This window comes from Oncorhynchus clarkii, chromosome 3 (assembly GCF_045791955.1).
Source record: "Oncorhynchus clarkii lewisi isolate Uvic-CL-2024 chromosome 3, UVic_Ocla_1.0, whole genome shotgun sequence".
Classification (NCBI taxonomy): Eukaryota; Metazoa; Chordata; class Actinopteri; order Salmoniformes; family Salmonidae; genus Oncorhynchus; species Oncorhynchus clarkii.
In genome coordinates, this window is record NC_092149.1 from 10,986,644 (window position 1) to 11,001,562 (window position 14,919).

A 14,919-nucleotide genomic window follows, 5' to 3' on the forward strand; every position below is an offset into this window, starting at 1 on the left:
TAAGCAGGACCCGACAATTTGGCATTAAAAAAAGCAACCAGTTGAATTTCCCAATCATTTATTCTGTTTCAATAGTGTACTCACTCACGGAAGCACACACCCCCCCTCGTCGTCTCCCCCTCGCCGTTTGTCCTCGCTCGCGCACCTGCTGTTGCACAGATTCTGAAATCTCGAGCAGCTCCGCAGCGGGCGTCCCTATAGTCTCACATAGCTAGGAATGAGGTTACAGTTTCCCGGGACGCGCTTACCTAAACCCGTGGTCGATATTATTTAATCCTCTCGCGAAGAACCGAAGCTGCTCCACCTCACAGGTAAGTCAACCAGAGAAACTGGACAAACGGCATGCTTTGCGCCTGCGTAAAAACAACGCAGAACAAACTTTTTTAAATATATACTGGGGCCAGGCTGTCAGCGAAGCAGCGCTCCCTGCCGGCCAGAGGCGACACCACGGCCAGCGCGGTGGAGGACAAACAACAAGAGGGACAATGTAATGTTGAGGACAAGCAAAAAATAATGCAATTTCAGAACAAACCGGTAGGATTATGGTTTAGCCGAGGGATTCAAGCAGAAAGAAACACACACACCAGTGAAAGTGCAGAGTTCACCTCTCCTAAAACAAATATATTAATTTGACTAACTCCGGATATCTGCCTGCTATGGTTGTTTAGTAGTAATGGCTACTCTGCCCCTCACATCTTTCTATGATATCAGTAGAATGTACAACATGGTCTGGGACTTATGTTGACACTGAACTGGAGCGTGCGTCTAAGGCAGGTCACAGGAATGTGTTTAAATGGGGTCTAACTGCACTGCAGCCTGTAGGACTCGACACCTACAATGTTTTGATATGTGCAGGCGACTCCACAGACCACAAATATACATAAAAATGGACCTGGAACTGATATCACATATCTTTCATCTGTAAAATTCACTCTGAGAATGTAAGATACGATCAACTGACTTTTACCCCGTCAACAAACAGACAAAGAGCTCCAAGTAGATGTCAGTGTGTTTATTCAGTGTGTCAATAATTTAGGGAAGGTGGGATCGGGGGTAGTGTGTGGTGGCTCTGGCAGTGTTCATCTTTACTGTGAATCCACCGAAAGCCTCAACACTCTCCCAACAATGCAGACAGACCAGTCAATCCTATAGCCTCCGCTCAGGAGGAACTTGCCTCAACCCACTATTAGGAAAGCTATATAGCCGCCACTCAAGAGGAACTGAGATACAGTCTTCAGTCACTCATACAGTAGCACTTTGGTCCCAGAGAATTATTATTATTATTTTTTTTTAAATACATTTTAAAAAGACCTTTGCAGTACATGGTCCTTCCTGCTAGCGGTGCTCTATGGCTAACATAAGGATAGGACTAGCTGAGCACATTCGGCACTATGGCTCGTTATGTGCTGTAGCAACAGAAGGCTAGCCGTTGCCGAGCACTTAAGGCTAGTGGAGTGCTATGGCTCTCTAAGGCTACAGCCTAGCTGTCCTCTTCTCCTGTTAGCCTAGCGCTGGGGCTAGCAGTCCTCTTCTCCTGTTAGCCTAGCATTGTGGATAGCTGTCCCCCCACCTGTTAGCCTAGTGCTGTGGCTAGCCATCCTTCTGTTAGCCTAGCATTGTGGATAGCTGTCCCCCCACCTCCTGTTAGCCTAGCATTGTGGCTAGCTGTCCCCCCATCTTCCTGTTTGCCTAGTGCTGTGGCTAGCTGTCCCCCCATCCTCCTGTTAATGGTCCATTAGCAGTGCTGAGGGTGGTGCTGCAGAATACTCTCTTCTCTCTCTCTGTAGACACGCAGGATGGCCTCACACATAAACCGGAACTGACACTTGAACACAAACATAAAAACAGTCCAGTCACATACAAACATACCAAAGGAAGTTGCAGACATAGTCATTAGGGTTTCAATGCTGATCTTGGGAGGAGAGTAGCTAATGGTTAGACGTATAGGCGTGTGTGTACCGTGGTCTGGATCATCATGGCCCTCTGGTCTCGGAGCGTCCTGATGATGTCCAGAGGGAACACAGGTCGACCGCTCTCCAACAGCGACAACGCTGTCTCCATGGTAATGAGAACACCTGTACGCCCAATCCCTGCGCTGCAATTATATCAACATACATGAGGTGTTAAAAATCTTGTAACCCTAGTGTGTGTGTGTGTGTGTGTGTGTGTGTGTGTACCTGCAGTGCACCATAAGTGGTGTGTCTCCTGTCCTCCTCTCTCTAACAGAGGTGATGAACAGCAGGAAGTCTGAGGGGTCATCAGGTACACCATGGTCTGGCCATGCTACATACTGCAGGTGGGTCACCGAACGCTCCTCTCCCAGCTGGAAACACACACGTATAGGAAAAACAGATGGAAAACAGTTGAGAGAACACACACTTTTCCCCTATCTGTCTCTCATCAAAGATATTTTCATAAATTAAATGAACTTGGATATGTGATGATTGTAATGGGAGAGATGGAGGAGAGAGAAACGTGTAGGGTATGGTAACTCGTTAGTTACTGTGATGAGGGAGAGATGGAGAGTAGAGTTAGATGGAGGAGGGATAAAGGAGGAGAGTAGAGGGAGAGATGGAGGAGGAATGTGTTGTCCAGCCTGTGGTCCATGCATGGTTTAACTGACAGCCAGAGGAACAGATGGGTCTGCACAGCAGTGTAGTGTTGTGTGTACTCTTTGGCAGGCTATTATTGTAAAGGAGAACATGTTCTATATTAACCTCTGTGTTGTAAAGGTAAATAAACACAATACCAATGGAAGCAGAAACGCATGGAGATGGATGGGGATAGTTTGGTCAATGTTTCCTGTGGAGAACTCACATATGGCACACATACATATATGGCACACCTAATGTTATGTGAGTAAGGTCTTGTTTGTGTGTTACCTGTGTGTGTGTGAGAGTGAATTGGCGTGTGACGTATGCCAGGTTGCATTCCTCAGAGTGGCAGCTGACCCTCAGGTACCCATAATCCCTCACTTCAGGAGGGTGTGGCCAGTACTGGTGGCACTTAGTCTGAAACACACACACATGATTCATTTTGATATTCATTAATATTGATTTACTATAGAGTCTAATCTTTAAGCTCTGAGAAATGTTATTTTACTGAGCTGTGTTTCATATTTCTGAGTCAGTGCTTCACTCACTATGTTCTCCCAAACATCTCAGGACATTCTCAGGGCCAGTACATATACAGTGCCTTGCGAAAGTATTCGGCCCCCTTGAACTTTGCGACCTTTTGCCACATTTCAGGCTTCAAACATAAAGATATGTTATACTGTTGTCAAGAAGTTTAAAACCGGATTTGGATACAAAAAGATTTCCCAAGCTTTAAACATCCCAAGGAGCACTGTGCAAGCGATAATATTGAAATGGAAGGAGTATCAGACCACTGCAAATCTACCAAGACCTGGCCGTCCCTCTAAACTTTCAGCTCATACAAGGAGAAGACTGATCAGAGATGCAGCCAAGAGGCCCATGATCACTCTGGATGAACTGCAGAGATCTACAGCTGAGGTGGGAGACTCTGTCCATAGGACAACAATCAGTAGTATATTGCACAAATCTGGCCTTTATGGAAGAGTGGCAAGAAGAAAGCCATTTCTTAAAGATATCCATAAAAAGTGTTGTTTAAAGTTTGCCACAAGCCACCTGGGAGACACACCAAACATGTGAAAGAAGGTGCTCTGGTCAGATGAAACCAAAATTGAACTTTTTGGCAACAATGCAAAACGTTATGTTTGGCGTAAAAGCAACACAGCTCACACCATCCCCACTGTCAAACATGGTGGTGGCAGCATCATGGTTTGGGCCTGCTTTTCTTCAGCAGGGACAGGGAAGATGGTTAAAATTGATGGGAGGATGGATGGAGCCAAATACAGGACCATTCTGGAAGAAAACCTGATGGAGTCTGCAAAAGACCTGAGACTGGGACAGAGATTTGTCTTCCAACAAGACAATGATCCAAAACATAAAGCAAAATCTACAATGGAATGGTTCAAAAATAAACATATCCAGGTGTTAGAATGGCCAAGTCAAAGTCCAGACCTGAATCCAATCGAGAATCTGTGGAAAGAACTGAAAACTGCTGTTCACAAATGCTCTCCATCCAACCTCACTGAGCTCGAGCTGTTTTGCAAGGAGGAATGGGAAAAAATGTCAGTCTCTCGATGTGCAAAACTGATAGAGACATACCCCAAGCGACTTATAGCTGTATTCGCAGCAAAAGGTGGCGCTACAAAATATTAACTTAAGGGGGCTGAATAATTTTGCACGCCCAATTTTTCAGTTTTTGATTTGTTAAAAAAGTTTGAAATATCCAATAAATGTCGTTCCACTTCATGATTGTGTCCCACTTGTTGTTGATTCTTCATAAAAAAAATACAGTTTTATATCTTTATGTTTGAAGCCTGAAATGTGGCAAAAGGTCGCAAAGTTCAAGGGGGCCGAATACTTTCGCAAGGCACTGTATTACATCAGGAGATGAGTGGAAACTGACTGTCAGCATGAATGTGTGTGTGTGTGTGAGAAAAACCAGGGCACTTGTGGAATATCAGCAAGACAATCAATCAGTGAGAGCTTCAGGTTACCAAGCAACAGGCAGGCAAAGACGCAGACAGCGACTCACAATGAGCCTGGGACCTTGGTAAACCTGTGTGTGCTGTACCCATTCTCATTCACTAAATGTGTTTCACTTTGAAAGAGAGAGAGAGGGCCCGTGTGCATACCCGTCCTCTCTCGGTGAGTGTGGTGAGCATGATGATGGTGTGTGTGTGTTGCTCCCACACACTCTGCCAGAAGTGAGTGCAGGTCTGAGGCAGCGGTCCTTGAGCTGCAATGTAGCGCAGACACACACCAGACCCTGGGGGCATCACCTGAGACACACACACAGCATGACTATACACAAACAAGACAACAAACACACACACACACACACTACACAAATACAGCATCACTATACACAAACCAACAAGGACAACACTAAACACAGTGTGTACTGACCGTGATGTGGCTTGCATTGATGTAGTCCTCTTGGTCCTGAAGTACCACTCTGGAGATGTCATCTGACAGAACAAATAATTAGAGATGGAGTCAGAACCAGGGCCCTCCAGACCCACCCAAACCACCTTACCAGCTCAACAAACAAAGCACCAGTGTCCTGTCCTCCATCTCCACAAATTCAGGACATTAGGGAAGATGGGTACACTGGCATGTCGAGTCACTCCTACTAGGACACACAGTGTGTGAGATGGTGTGTGTACTCACAGGGCAGCACGTCCTTGTATCTGTTCTTGTCTGTGTTCTCAGGGAGACGAGCGCAGGCTACTGACAGGCCAGGCTTCCTCATGTACAGGTTCTACAACACACACATCACCACCATCACTCACCATGCTCTTCTGTCTGGATTGTCAACAGCAGGTCTTATTGACAAGTTATTCCCAAAGTGTATCTGTTACATTTAACACAGAAGCAAGTCCCTTTCATAGTGTTGTTGTATAACTAAAACACACCTCGAAGTGGAAGGTGAGAGTGCCTGTCTGGATTCCCCTCTCCAGTTGTTTCATGGACTCTTCAAGTGTCTGGCCTTGTTCTGATTGGCCAGGCAGAAGCAGTGTATCACTGTGTGATTGGCCAGTCAGAGACAGGGCAGAGGGAAACTGCAGCAGGGGGGCCACACGCCCTGGACCTAAACACACACACACACAGTGTGTTACCTGCATCAGTGTCTGATTAGCAGGCCCACTCTCTTGCGCTCTCTAGTGTGTGTTACCTTTGCGTCGTATAAGCAGAGCCAGTTCTCTGGAGTGGGACTCTCTGCTGGCTCTTATAAACATGACCACCTGGTCATGCGTGTGTTCAGAGATGTCGCGACCGTTGATCAGCACGACCTGGTCACCTTCTAACAACCTTGGCTCAACCCGCCCCGCCTACAATCAATTCATCAACAAGTCAAATCACATTGGATTAATCTAAAGTACTGTTTACAAATGCATTATCTACACAGGCAAACCAGAACACACTTACAGGGGAGTCAGGGTTGACCTGGGATATGGCCAGGGACATCTTCTGGTCCACGCCACCCTGAGAAGAGGAACAGTCAGGGATACAGGAATGGTACTGCATGTAAGAGAGTAGGTGTGTGATTAATTGAAGGGGAGACTCACTTTGACATTGAAACCAAACTTTCCATCGTGATCAGGAGCGAGACGCACCAATAGCAGGTCGCCATCACCAAGAGCACGCTGCAACACACACAGAGTTTACTGAGTCTGGCACACACAGATGAGATACTTTATCACAAATACTGGATCACTCCCTTGTCTGTCTGGGTAACTGACCTTGTCCCGGTAGTGAGAGGTGGCCTTAATGTCTTCCTCTCCTGTGCTGATGTCATCAACCTGCGACCATCCACCTCCTTGGCTGTGAGTGCCAGAAACACTGAGATAGATACTGTGTTCAGAACTGACTCCAACATGAGAATGTACTTTACACTGATACACACACATTAAGTGTGTGTGTGTGTGTGTGTGTGTGTGTCTGACCTGTGTGTAGGCGTGCCCTCCTGGCTGCTGCTGAGGGAGACCCTGTAGGTGTAAAAGACATCCTCCCCCTCCGACACATCTCGCAGGTCATTGTTCAGCTCCACTGAGGAGGGCCGGGGTTTACGGGCGCCATGACGCACACGAGGACTCCGCCTAACAGAGAGAGAGAGAAGGTACGATGAAGTTACCCCTAGTCACAGCTACCCCTTTCATGGTATCTCCTGCTGTAGCAGTGTGTGAGGCTGTAGTGTCGGTAGTACCAGTTAGGTGTGAGCGGGGGGGATCGGGAAGGTAGGCTCTTGGTCTCCAGGTGTTCTGACGAGGTGGATCCTCTCAGAGCTGGGTTCCACTCCATCCCACCCATCACTTTCTTACACACTGGACCACTGCAGAGGAGACGAGAGTGTGTGTGTGTGCAGATGAGTAAAAGAAAGACAGAAAGATAGTGTGTATGATGTGTGTGTGCTTGCCTGTCTGTTTTAGTGCTGCCCAAGGCCCAGTGTTGTGGGAGCAGCTTGTTGTGTATCTGGGTTGCCAGGTTGGTGTGGTGTGGGCTACGGGTTGCCAGGTTGGTGTAGAAGAAGCAGTGATGGTCCACACATGACCTCCACAGGTTCTTACAGGCCCTGGGGCATGGCAGGACCAGACTCACTACACAGTCCTGCGTCTCCCCCTGGAACACACACAGGTTATGAAGACAACACTAAGGTCAGCCAATAGGAGAGCAGGACGCAATTTTTTGCCAATCAGGACTCACATGTTTGCGTCTGAGCTGCATAAGGAATCGTTTCCTCTTGAAGGATATCTTGATGATGTTCACCCTGCAGGGGACAATACACACTCAGGGTGTGTATTTGTGTGTGGTGTGTGTGTGTGTCTGATCAGAAGTCCAGGTGCTCACCAGGGGAAGAAACTGGAGCAAATCATGTTACAGAAGATAGCCACGCCCCCTGAGGCCAATCCCACCAATAGGGGGGAACTGTCAGAGTCCTGAGAGAAAGAAAGAGATGGAAACATAAGAGGGAGAAGAGGGAAGACGAGGGCGAGTCAGAGGGAGACTTATGGAGGTACTTACCATGGCAGTGTGTAGCTCCACTCCATACATCTCCAGAGTTCTTGCTGTGTTGAGAAAACACAGCTCTGCCTCACTCTGCTTCAGCCCCCTGAAACAGCCCATGAGTAGGATAGGTTGGTATCAGCATTATGCTAACAGCTCCACCATGTCCTCTAGTAGGATAAGGGGGTGCTGTACACGTGCCTGGTGTGGGTGTGTACCTGTGCCCTGGGTACAGAGCCTCTACTCTAGACAGGAAGTCATCATCCTGCTCTGGGAGGAAGTGGCTTTTGGACAGGTAACCAGGGAGAAGGTCTGGGGAGTAGTCACCTAGCTCAGCTACAACACAGAGAGAGAAAGAGCGAGAAGGGGTGAGAGAGAGCAAGAGAAGGGGTGAGAGAGAGCAAGAGAAGGGGTGAAACAGAGAGAGAGGGGGGGGGGGGGGGGGGGGGGGACAGATTATGTTAAACCCCCAGACAGACAACACACTAAAAAGACCAAAGAAGAGTGTAACTTACACTGCACAGCATAGGAGGCCAGTACTACAGCTGCACTCAGAGGACACTTCAACCTGCAGGACACACACACACTTTCTCAATGTAAAGTCACATTGTTTACACCACTAGGTGGAGTAAGAGGGAATGCACGTGTAGGTGGAAGCTCGTAGTGTCTGACCTGCCCTCTCTGATGTCACTCCTGATCTGGAGGAAGTACATATGTCTGAAGACACACAGGACAGTAGAGACTTATGATCTGAATCACACATGTACAGTACAAGCTAATGACACACACTCTCTCAACATAGTCCACAGGTACACACACACACAGGGGCTCTGAACCCAGGTCTCCCATAGGAGAACCCAACCTCTTGACCATTAGACCAAGAGGAAATTCAATATTGGGCCAAAGGTTCCAGTGAATTTGAAGTGTCAGGCAGGGCTACCTCATCACGAGACCATGATCTCTCATGTCCATACCTGGTCTGGTCATGCTGTAGAGAGTTGGGGTCTGAGATGAAGAATCGGACTCGGAGGGTCAGGTAGAATGGAGAGACAACTCCTGTTTAACAGAGATGCTGTTAGACACAGCCCAATGACCTCTGACCTTAATAATCCATCACCCCTGACCTTAATATGATCCCCACCACCTTCTAACAGAATACAATCTTATATTTATCATTTATCAAAATGCACACTGGACTAAACAGTAGGGTGTCACTGTGCTAAACAGTCGGGGGTCACTGGGCTAAACAGTCGGGCGTCACTGGGCTAAACAGTCGGGGGTCACTGGGCTAAACAGTCGGGGGTCACTGGGCTAAACAGTCGGGCGTCACTGGACTAAACAGTAGGGTGTCACTGTGCTCAGGCTAAACCGTAGGGCATCATTGGGCTAAACAGTCGGGCGTCACTGGGCTAAACAGTCGGGGGTCACTGGGCTAAACAGTCGGGCGTCACTGGACTAAACAGTAGGGTGTCACTGTGCTCAGGCTAAACCGTAGGGCATCATTGGGCTAAACCGTAGGGCATCATTGGGCTAAACAGTAGGGCGTCACTGGGCTAAACAGTCGGGGGTCACTGGGCTAAACAGTCGGGCGTCACTGGGCTAAACAGTCGGGCGTCACTGGGCTAAACAGTCGGGCGTCACTGGGCTAAACAGTCGGGCGTCACTGGGCTAAACAGTCGGGCGTCACTGGGCTAAACAGTAGGGCGTCACTGGGCTAAACAGTAGGGCGTCACTGGGCTAAACAGTAGGGCGTCACTGGGCTAAACAGTAGGGCGTCACTGGGCTAAACAGTAGGGCGTCACTGGGCTAAACAGTAGGGCGGCACTGGGCTAAACAGTAGGACGGCACTGGGCTAAACAGTAGGACGGCACTGGGCTCAGGCTAAACAGTAGGGCGTCACTGGGCTCAGGCTAAACAGTAGGGCGTCACTGGGCCAAACTGTAGGACGGCACTGGGCTCAGGCTAAACAGTTGGGCGTCACTGGGCTCAGGCTAAACAGTAGGGCGTCACTGGGCTCAGGCTAAACAGTTGGGCGTCACTGGGCTCAGGCTAAACAGTAGGGCGTCACTGGGCTCAGGCTAAACAGTAGGGCGTCACTGGGCTCAGGCTAAACAGTAGGGCGTCACTGGGCTCAGGCTAAACAGTAGGGCGTCACTGGGCTCAGGCTAAACAGTAGGGCGTCACTGGGCTCAGGCTAAACAGTAGGGCGTCACTGGGCTCAGGCTAAACAGTAGGGCGTCACTGGGCTCAGGCTAAACAGTAGGGCGTCACTGGGCTCAGGCTAAACAGTAGGGCGTCACTGGGCTCAGGCTAAACAGTAGGGCGTCACTGGGCTCAGGCTAAACAGTAGGGCGTCACTGGGCTCAGGCTAAACAGTAGGGCGTCACTGGGCTCAGGCTAAACAGTAGGGCGTCACTGGGCTCAGGCCAAGGTCTCATTTAGTGTTTCTTACCTTTCAGCTGCTTCTTCAGTGGTTTGTTGGCCTCCAGCCACCTCTGCAAGACAAACTATGTTAATCAAAGACATGATGCTACATTCACCATCTGTTGTGTGCGTTTTAGAGTATTCACTAAATGTGTGTGTGTAGCTACTCACAGGATAGTGTGTTTTGAGCTGTGTTAGTGTAGCTACTCACAGGATAGTGTGTTTTGAGCTGTGTTAGTGTAGCTACTCACAGGAGAGTGTGTTTGAGTGACGATGGTGGTGTTGGAGTCTCGTAGCTGCAGACTGAAGAAGTGTCTCTCCAACAGACCCAGCTGGTTACACACCTGCTCCAGCAAAACCTCACCTGCATCCTGCTTCTGAGAGACGCAAAACACACCTTATACCGGGAGTCAGTCAGTGTGTGTGTGTGTGTGATATTGCAGTACAGTGTGTTTTGGTAAAGCCTTTCTAGTGAGTGTGTTCTCCAGGTCAAGGTTGTGTATTGAGATCAATGGGAAGCTGAGATCTGAGTCTCCTGGTCTATTATTAGGAAGCTGAGATCTGAGTCTCCCAGTCTATCATTAGGAAGCTGAGATCTGAGTCTCCCGGTCTATCATTAGGAAGCTGAGATCTGAGTCTCCCGGTCTATCATTCCCACTCTACTCAGGACTGTGTGTACTCACGTTGACTGTAAAGGTCTGGATAGTGTTGTCCAGTAGTTGAACCAAACAGAGTAGATCAGGTTTGGGCATGTCTGTTACCGCGGGTTACTCAACCTCTTACACACACACACACACACACACACACGTCTATCAGTGTCCACAACGTGCACGCACAGCAGTATTCTAGAATATTGGACCATTGGCTTTCATACTTTTCTAATTCTCAATGCGGCTCAAGCTATTTCTCCAACTGTCAACACATTCAAATCAATAGAGGGACGAGTATGTGGAGCCACGTTGGTTGGGAATGCTGGGGAGGTACCCGTTATGGCTGTGTGTTTTCCCCTGCAGACAGTGGTCTCAGAGCTGCGTTGGTTGGGAATGTTGGGGAGGTACCCGTTATGGCTGTGTGTTCCCCCAGTGGTCTCAGAGCCGCGTAGCTATGTCACAATGGGACGCGGGACTGTCACGTCTCTGTGTCTTTGCACTCTGAATTACGCGTCACTCACACACACACACACACTGACACAACCCTCAGTCCATCTCTCCACAACCTGGGGAGAGATAACACACACACATCTTAATGAAACACCTCCAGACTCTGGAAACTGTGATGATATCTGCTCATGTAGTTTAGCCCCTCCCTAAGGATGACATCGTCTGCAGTGAACAGCCCCTTTTCTACTTCTCACACACACAGGCCCAGTGAGTAATATGTGTGTCTGGAGCAGTATCATGCTACAATGAGTAATGCAGTGTGTATGTTGGTAATACATTATTATCTGTCCAGAGTCTGAACATGTCCTTTTTTCCCTGTTCTCTCCTCCGCCCTGTGCAGACTGCTGAATGATAAGAATGTTAAACATTGTCAGAGACAAGCTGGTCCATCCACAGGCCTAGGAACTGATCTCAGATCTACATGCACACACATGAGCTGCAGTTTTTTTTTACACACCAGTTCTACTGGGCAGCAACCCACTAACCCATGCTTTTAATAACAGCCCTGTGTGTGCTTGTTAATGTAGGCTGAGGGGAGTGGGGCAGGTATTTTTGTAGGCCTCTCTCTCTCTCACACACGTTAATGTTTGGACTCACTCACTGAATACTTTGAATACATTACAGTGAGTAGAGCACTCTCTCACGCCTGATTTTCCATGATGATAATGACATTCACACCAGATAGAACTGAGCTGCCTAAACTATTTTAGGACAGAGTTTTTTGCCAAGTCTAGACTGTTGAGTGGGCAGTATTGGTATACAACATTGCCTATTTAAAGTGTGTCAACTAGGCCTGAGATTTGCTCCTGGTTGCATTGGCGAACTTGTTTTCAGATGAGCAACGTCATCTCGGTTATCGATTAAACTAGTGTATCGCAATGATTAACACGGAGAATAAGACAACCTCCCATATAGTATATTGGACGTTATTTGAAACATACAGCCTCGACGTGAACTTTAAACTAAGTAGGCTCTATGAACGACCAACATAAACATAGCCTAATGTTGTAGGTTCTTCTGCTACTACGCTCAACATGCCATTCAGCAACTTTAACGTTACTTCAGATATCAAGTTGATCCTGGAGGATTGTTATGAGAACACAGACAATCTAGCTCGAGAAGATCAGTTAAAATACCTCAGTAGTCCTGGATTTGGGAACTTTGTCATGTCCGTTGATACTACCGCTGTTAAAAACCTTGGAACTGGGCGCGTCGCGCGGGCAGGTGGAGGTAAATATCCGGAAAGAGATATTCCCGCTGCCCCGCCTCTTCACAATGCGCGCTCCCGCCTTGATGGATGCGTGTTCTGGTCCTCAACCACCCCCGCTGTAGCCTACAGCAGATCATATTCTTTCATCAGAGGAAGAAGATATCATGTCATCTGTTCACGCAGTCCTACAGAACTGTAGAGTGACACTCTGATTCACCAGAACAAGGGGTGGAATATACTTTGAAAAAAAGCTCAACTTCCAGAGATGTGAAAGTGAAACTCGGTCTAGGTTCTTGGCTGGTCCGCAAAAGAGTGGAGTCCCTCCGGTTTTGTTCATTGGGACTACTTTGGGAACGAATCATTCTTTCCTTCCTTCCTTGAAGTAGCCTATGTTACTTATTCATATGAGAAAATGAATGGTGTCTCAGCATAGCTTCCACATGTCCTATCGTGAGGAGGCTCATCCATGGTCCAGTCAGGGGCTCGCAGCGTCATCTCCTTGTCTCCTTTCCTATATCTCAACCGTCAAATGACTCCATCTCATTGTCTCTTCTCCTCGTTCATCTGTACTCATCTTCAAAGTCAGATATCTCCAGTTGTTCCATTCCAGGCCAGATGCAGAGAATGAAACCTGTCTAATTACATCCCCAATTAAAATGTGATTTTCTTATCCGATCGAGACAATCACATTACTATCAATGTACCGGTCTGTGTCCTAACAGAATATGTTGTAATCCAATGTCAAACAGCCTGTAATTTACTCCCATGGAACCTCTCTGGGGTCCTGCTGCCATCTACAGGGAAAACGAGGTACTGCTGAAGCGGGGGTTCGTTATTTTTTTTTCAATTCGTGGCGAATTAATTTGTGTAGACAACCAGGTGAGGGGAGATCCTAACTAATTAATGGCGTTAATTGATCAAGTACAAGGGAGGAGAAAAAATCCACTGACACTCTGGCCCACCTAGGACAAGGGTGGGCAAACGTTTTGGTTCGAGGGCCGCACAGATTTTTGGGGGGACTGATTTGTTTGTCAAAATCAATTTGCAGGCCAGAAAAGGGGGAGTTATTTGACAATATATAGTGTAGGTCCATTATAATTTATATAAATATATAGTATATAAATATATAGTGTAGGTCCATTATAATTTATATAAATATATAGTATATAAATATATAGTGTAGGTCCATTATAATTTATATAAATATATATTGTTGATCCATTATAATTTATATAAATATATAGTGTAGGTCCATTATAATGCAAGCATGTGTTTTCTAAATGGCCAATGAGAGGAAGGTTGAATGTCAGAGGTCAGGTCAATGTTGAGTGTGATAAATCGACAGTAGTCATTCCTCCTCAGTCACTACAGCCTACAGTTTGTAGTGACTCTGAACAGAGTGTACCTGTTTCTGGACCAAAGCAGATGAAGTCTGACCTTGACCTTTGTATCTTCCTGGGGTAGTTTGGAAAACAGCATGGTCTGACTGTCACGTCAGACCACCTCCTACCCAGGTCAACAGCACTGCACCCCCCACAGCAACTCGCCCAAGCCTTCCCCATTTCTCCTTCTCCCAAATCCGTTCAGCTGATGTTCTGAAAGAGCTGCAAAATCTGGACCCCTACAAATCAGCCGGGCTAGACAATCTGGACCCTTTCTTTCTAAAATTATCTGCCGAAATTGTTGCCACCCCTATTACTAGCCTGTTCAACCTCTCTTTCGTGTCGTCTGAGATTCCCAAAGATTGGAAAGCAGCTGCGGTCATCCCCCTCTTCAAAGGGGGGGACACTCTTGACCCAAACTGCTACAGACCTATATCTATCCTACCATGCCTTTCTAAGGTCTTCGAAAGCCAAGTCAACAAACAGACCCATATCAAACATCTCCAATCCAAAGTTAAATCTAGAACTGGCTTCCTATTTCGCAACAAAGCATCCTTCACTCATGCTGCCAAACATACCCTTGTAAAACTGACCATCCTACCAATCCTCGACTTTGGCGATGTCATTTACAAAATAGCCTCCAATACTCTACTCAACAAATTGGATGCAGTCTATCACAGTGCAATCCGTTTTGTCACCAAAGCCCCATATACTACCCACCATTGCGACCTGTACGCTCTCATTTGCTGGCCCTCGCTTCATACTCGTCGCCAAACCCACTGGCTCCATGTCATCTACAAGACCCTGCTAGGTAAAGTCCCCCCTTATCTCAGCTCGCTGGTCACCATAGCATCTCCCACCTGTAGCACACGCTCCAGCAGGTATATCTCTCTAGTCACCCCCAAAACCAATTATTTCTTTGGCCGCCTCTCCTTCCAGTTCTCTGCTGCCAATGACTGGAACGAACTACAAAAATCTCTAAAACTGGAAACACTTATCTCCCTCACTAGCTTTAAGCACCAACTGTCAGAGCAGCTCACAGATTACTGCACCTGTACATAGCCCACCTATAATTTAGCCCAAACTACCTCTTTCCCTACTGTATTTAATTAATTAATTAATTTTGCTCCTTTGAACCCCATTATTTT

General features: G+C 47.4%; 1 protein-coding gene across 6 annotated transcripts; it reads right to left on the reverse strand.

The window, feature by feature from the left end:
* Positions 1–997: 997 nt before the first annotated feature.
* On the reverse strand, positions 998–12,490 carry LOC139387789 (tyrosine-protein phosphatase non-receptor type 3-like). Of its 6 annotated transcripts, none has more exons than XM_071134049.1 (26): positions 12,316–12,490; positions 11,004–11,235; positions 10,703–10,797; positions 10,271–10,396; positions 10,048–10,090; positions 8,570–8,651; positions 8,268–8,312; positions 8,111–8,163; positions 7,814–7,931; positions 7,614–7,701; positions 7,440–7,528; positions 7,296–7,359; positions 7,009–7,211; positions 6,799–6,924; positions 6,539–6,691; positions 6,335–6,434; positions 6,161–6,238; positions 6,021–6,077; positions 5,767–5,923; positions 5,507–5,682; positions 5,262–5,352; positions 4,998–5,059; positions 2,883–3,011; positions 2,178–2,323; positions 1,960–2,095; positions 998–1,825 (listed from the first exon to the last, which is right to left on the reverse strand). In XM_071134049.1, the coding sequence occupies exons 3-26, from the start codon at positions 10,769–10,771 to the stop codon at positions 1,736–1,738; spliced, it is 2,481 nt and encodes an 826-aa protein (XP_070990150.1). In that variant the 5' UTR covers positions 10,772–10,797; positions 11,004–11,235; positions 12,316–12,490; the 3' UTR covers positions 998–1,735. The 6 variants fall into 6 exon arrangements, with proteins under 6 accessions (XP_070990150.1, XP_070990142.1, XP_070990130.1 ...); XM_071134041.1 differs by having other exon boundaries at positions 10,894–11,235; positions 12,316–12,463; XM_071134029.1 differs by adding an exon at positions 4,724–4,870 and having other exon boundaries at positions 10,703–11,235; positions 12,316–12,429.
* Between the last annotated feature and the right edge of the window lie 2,429 nt (positions 12,491–14,919).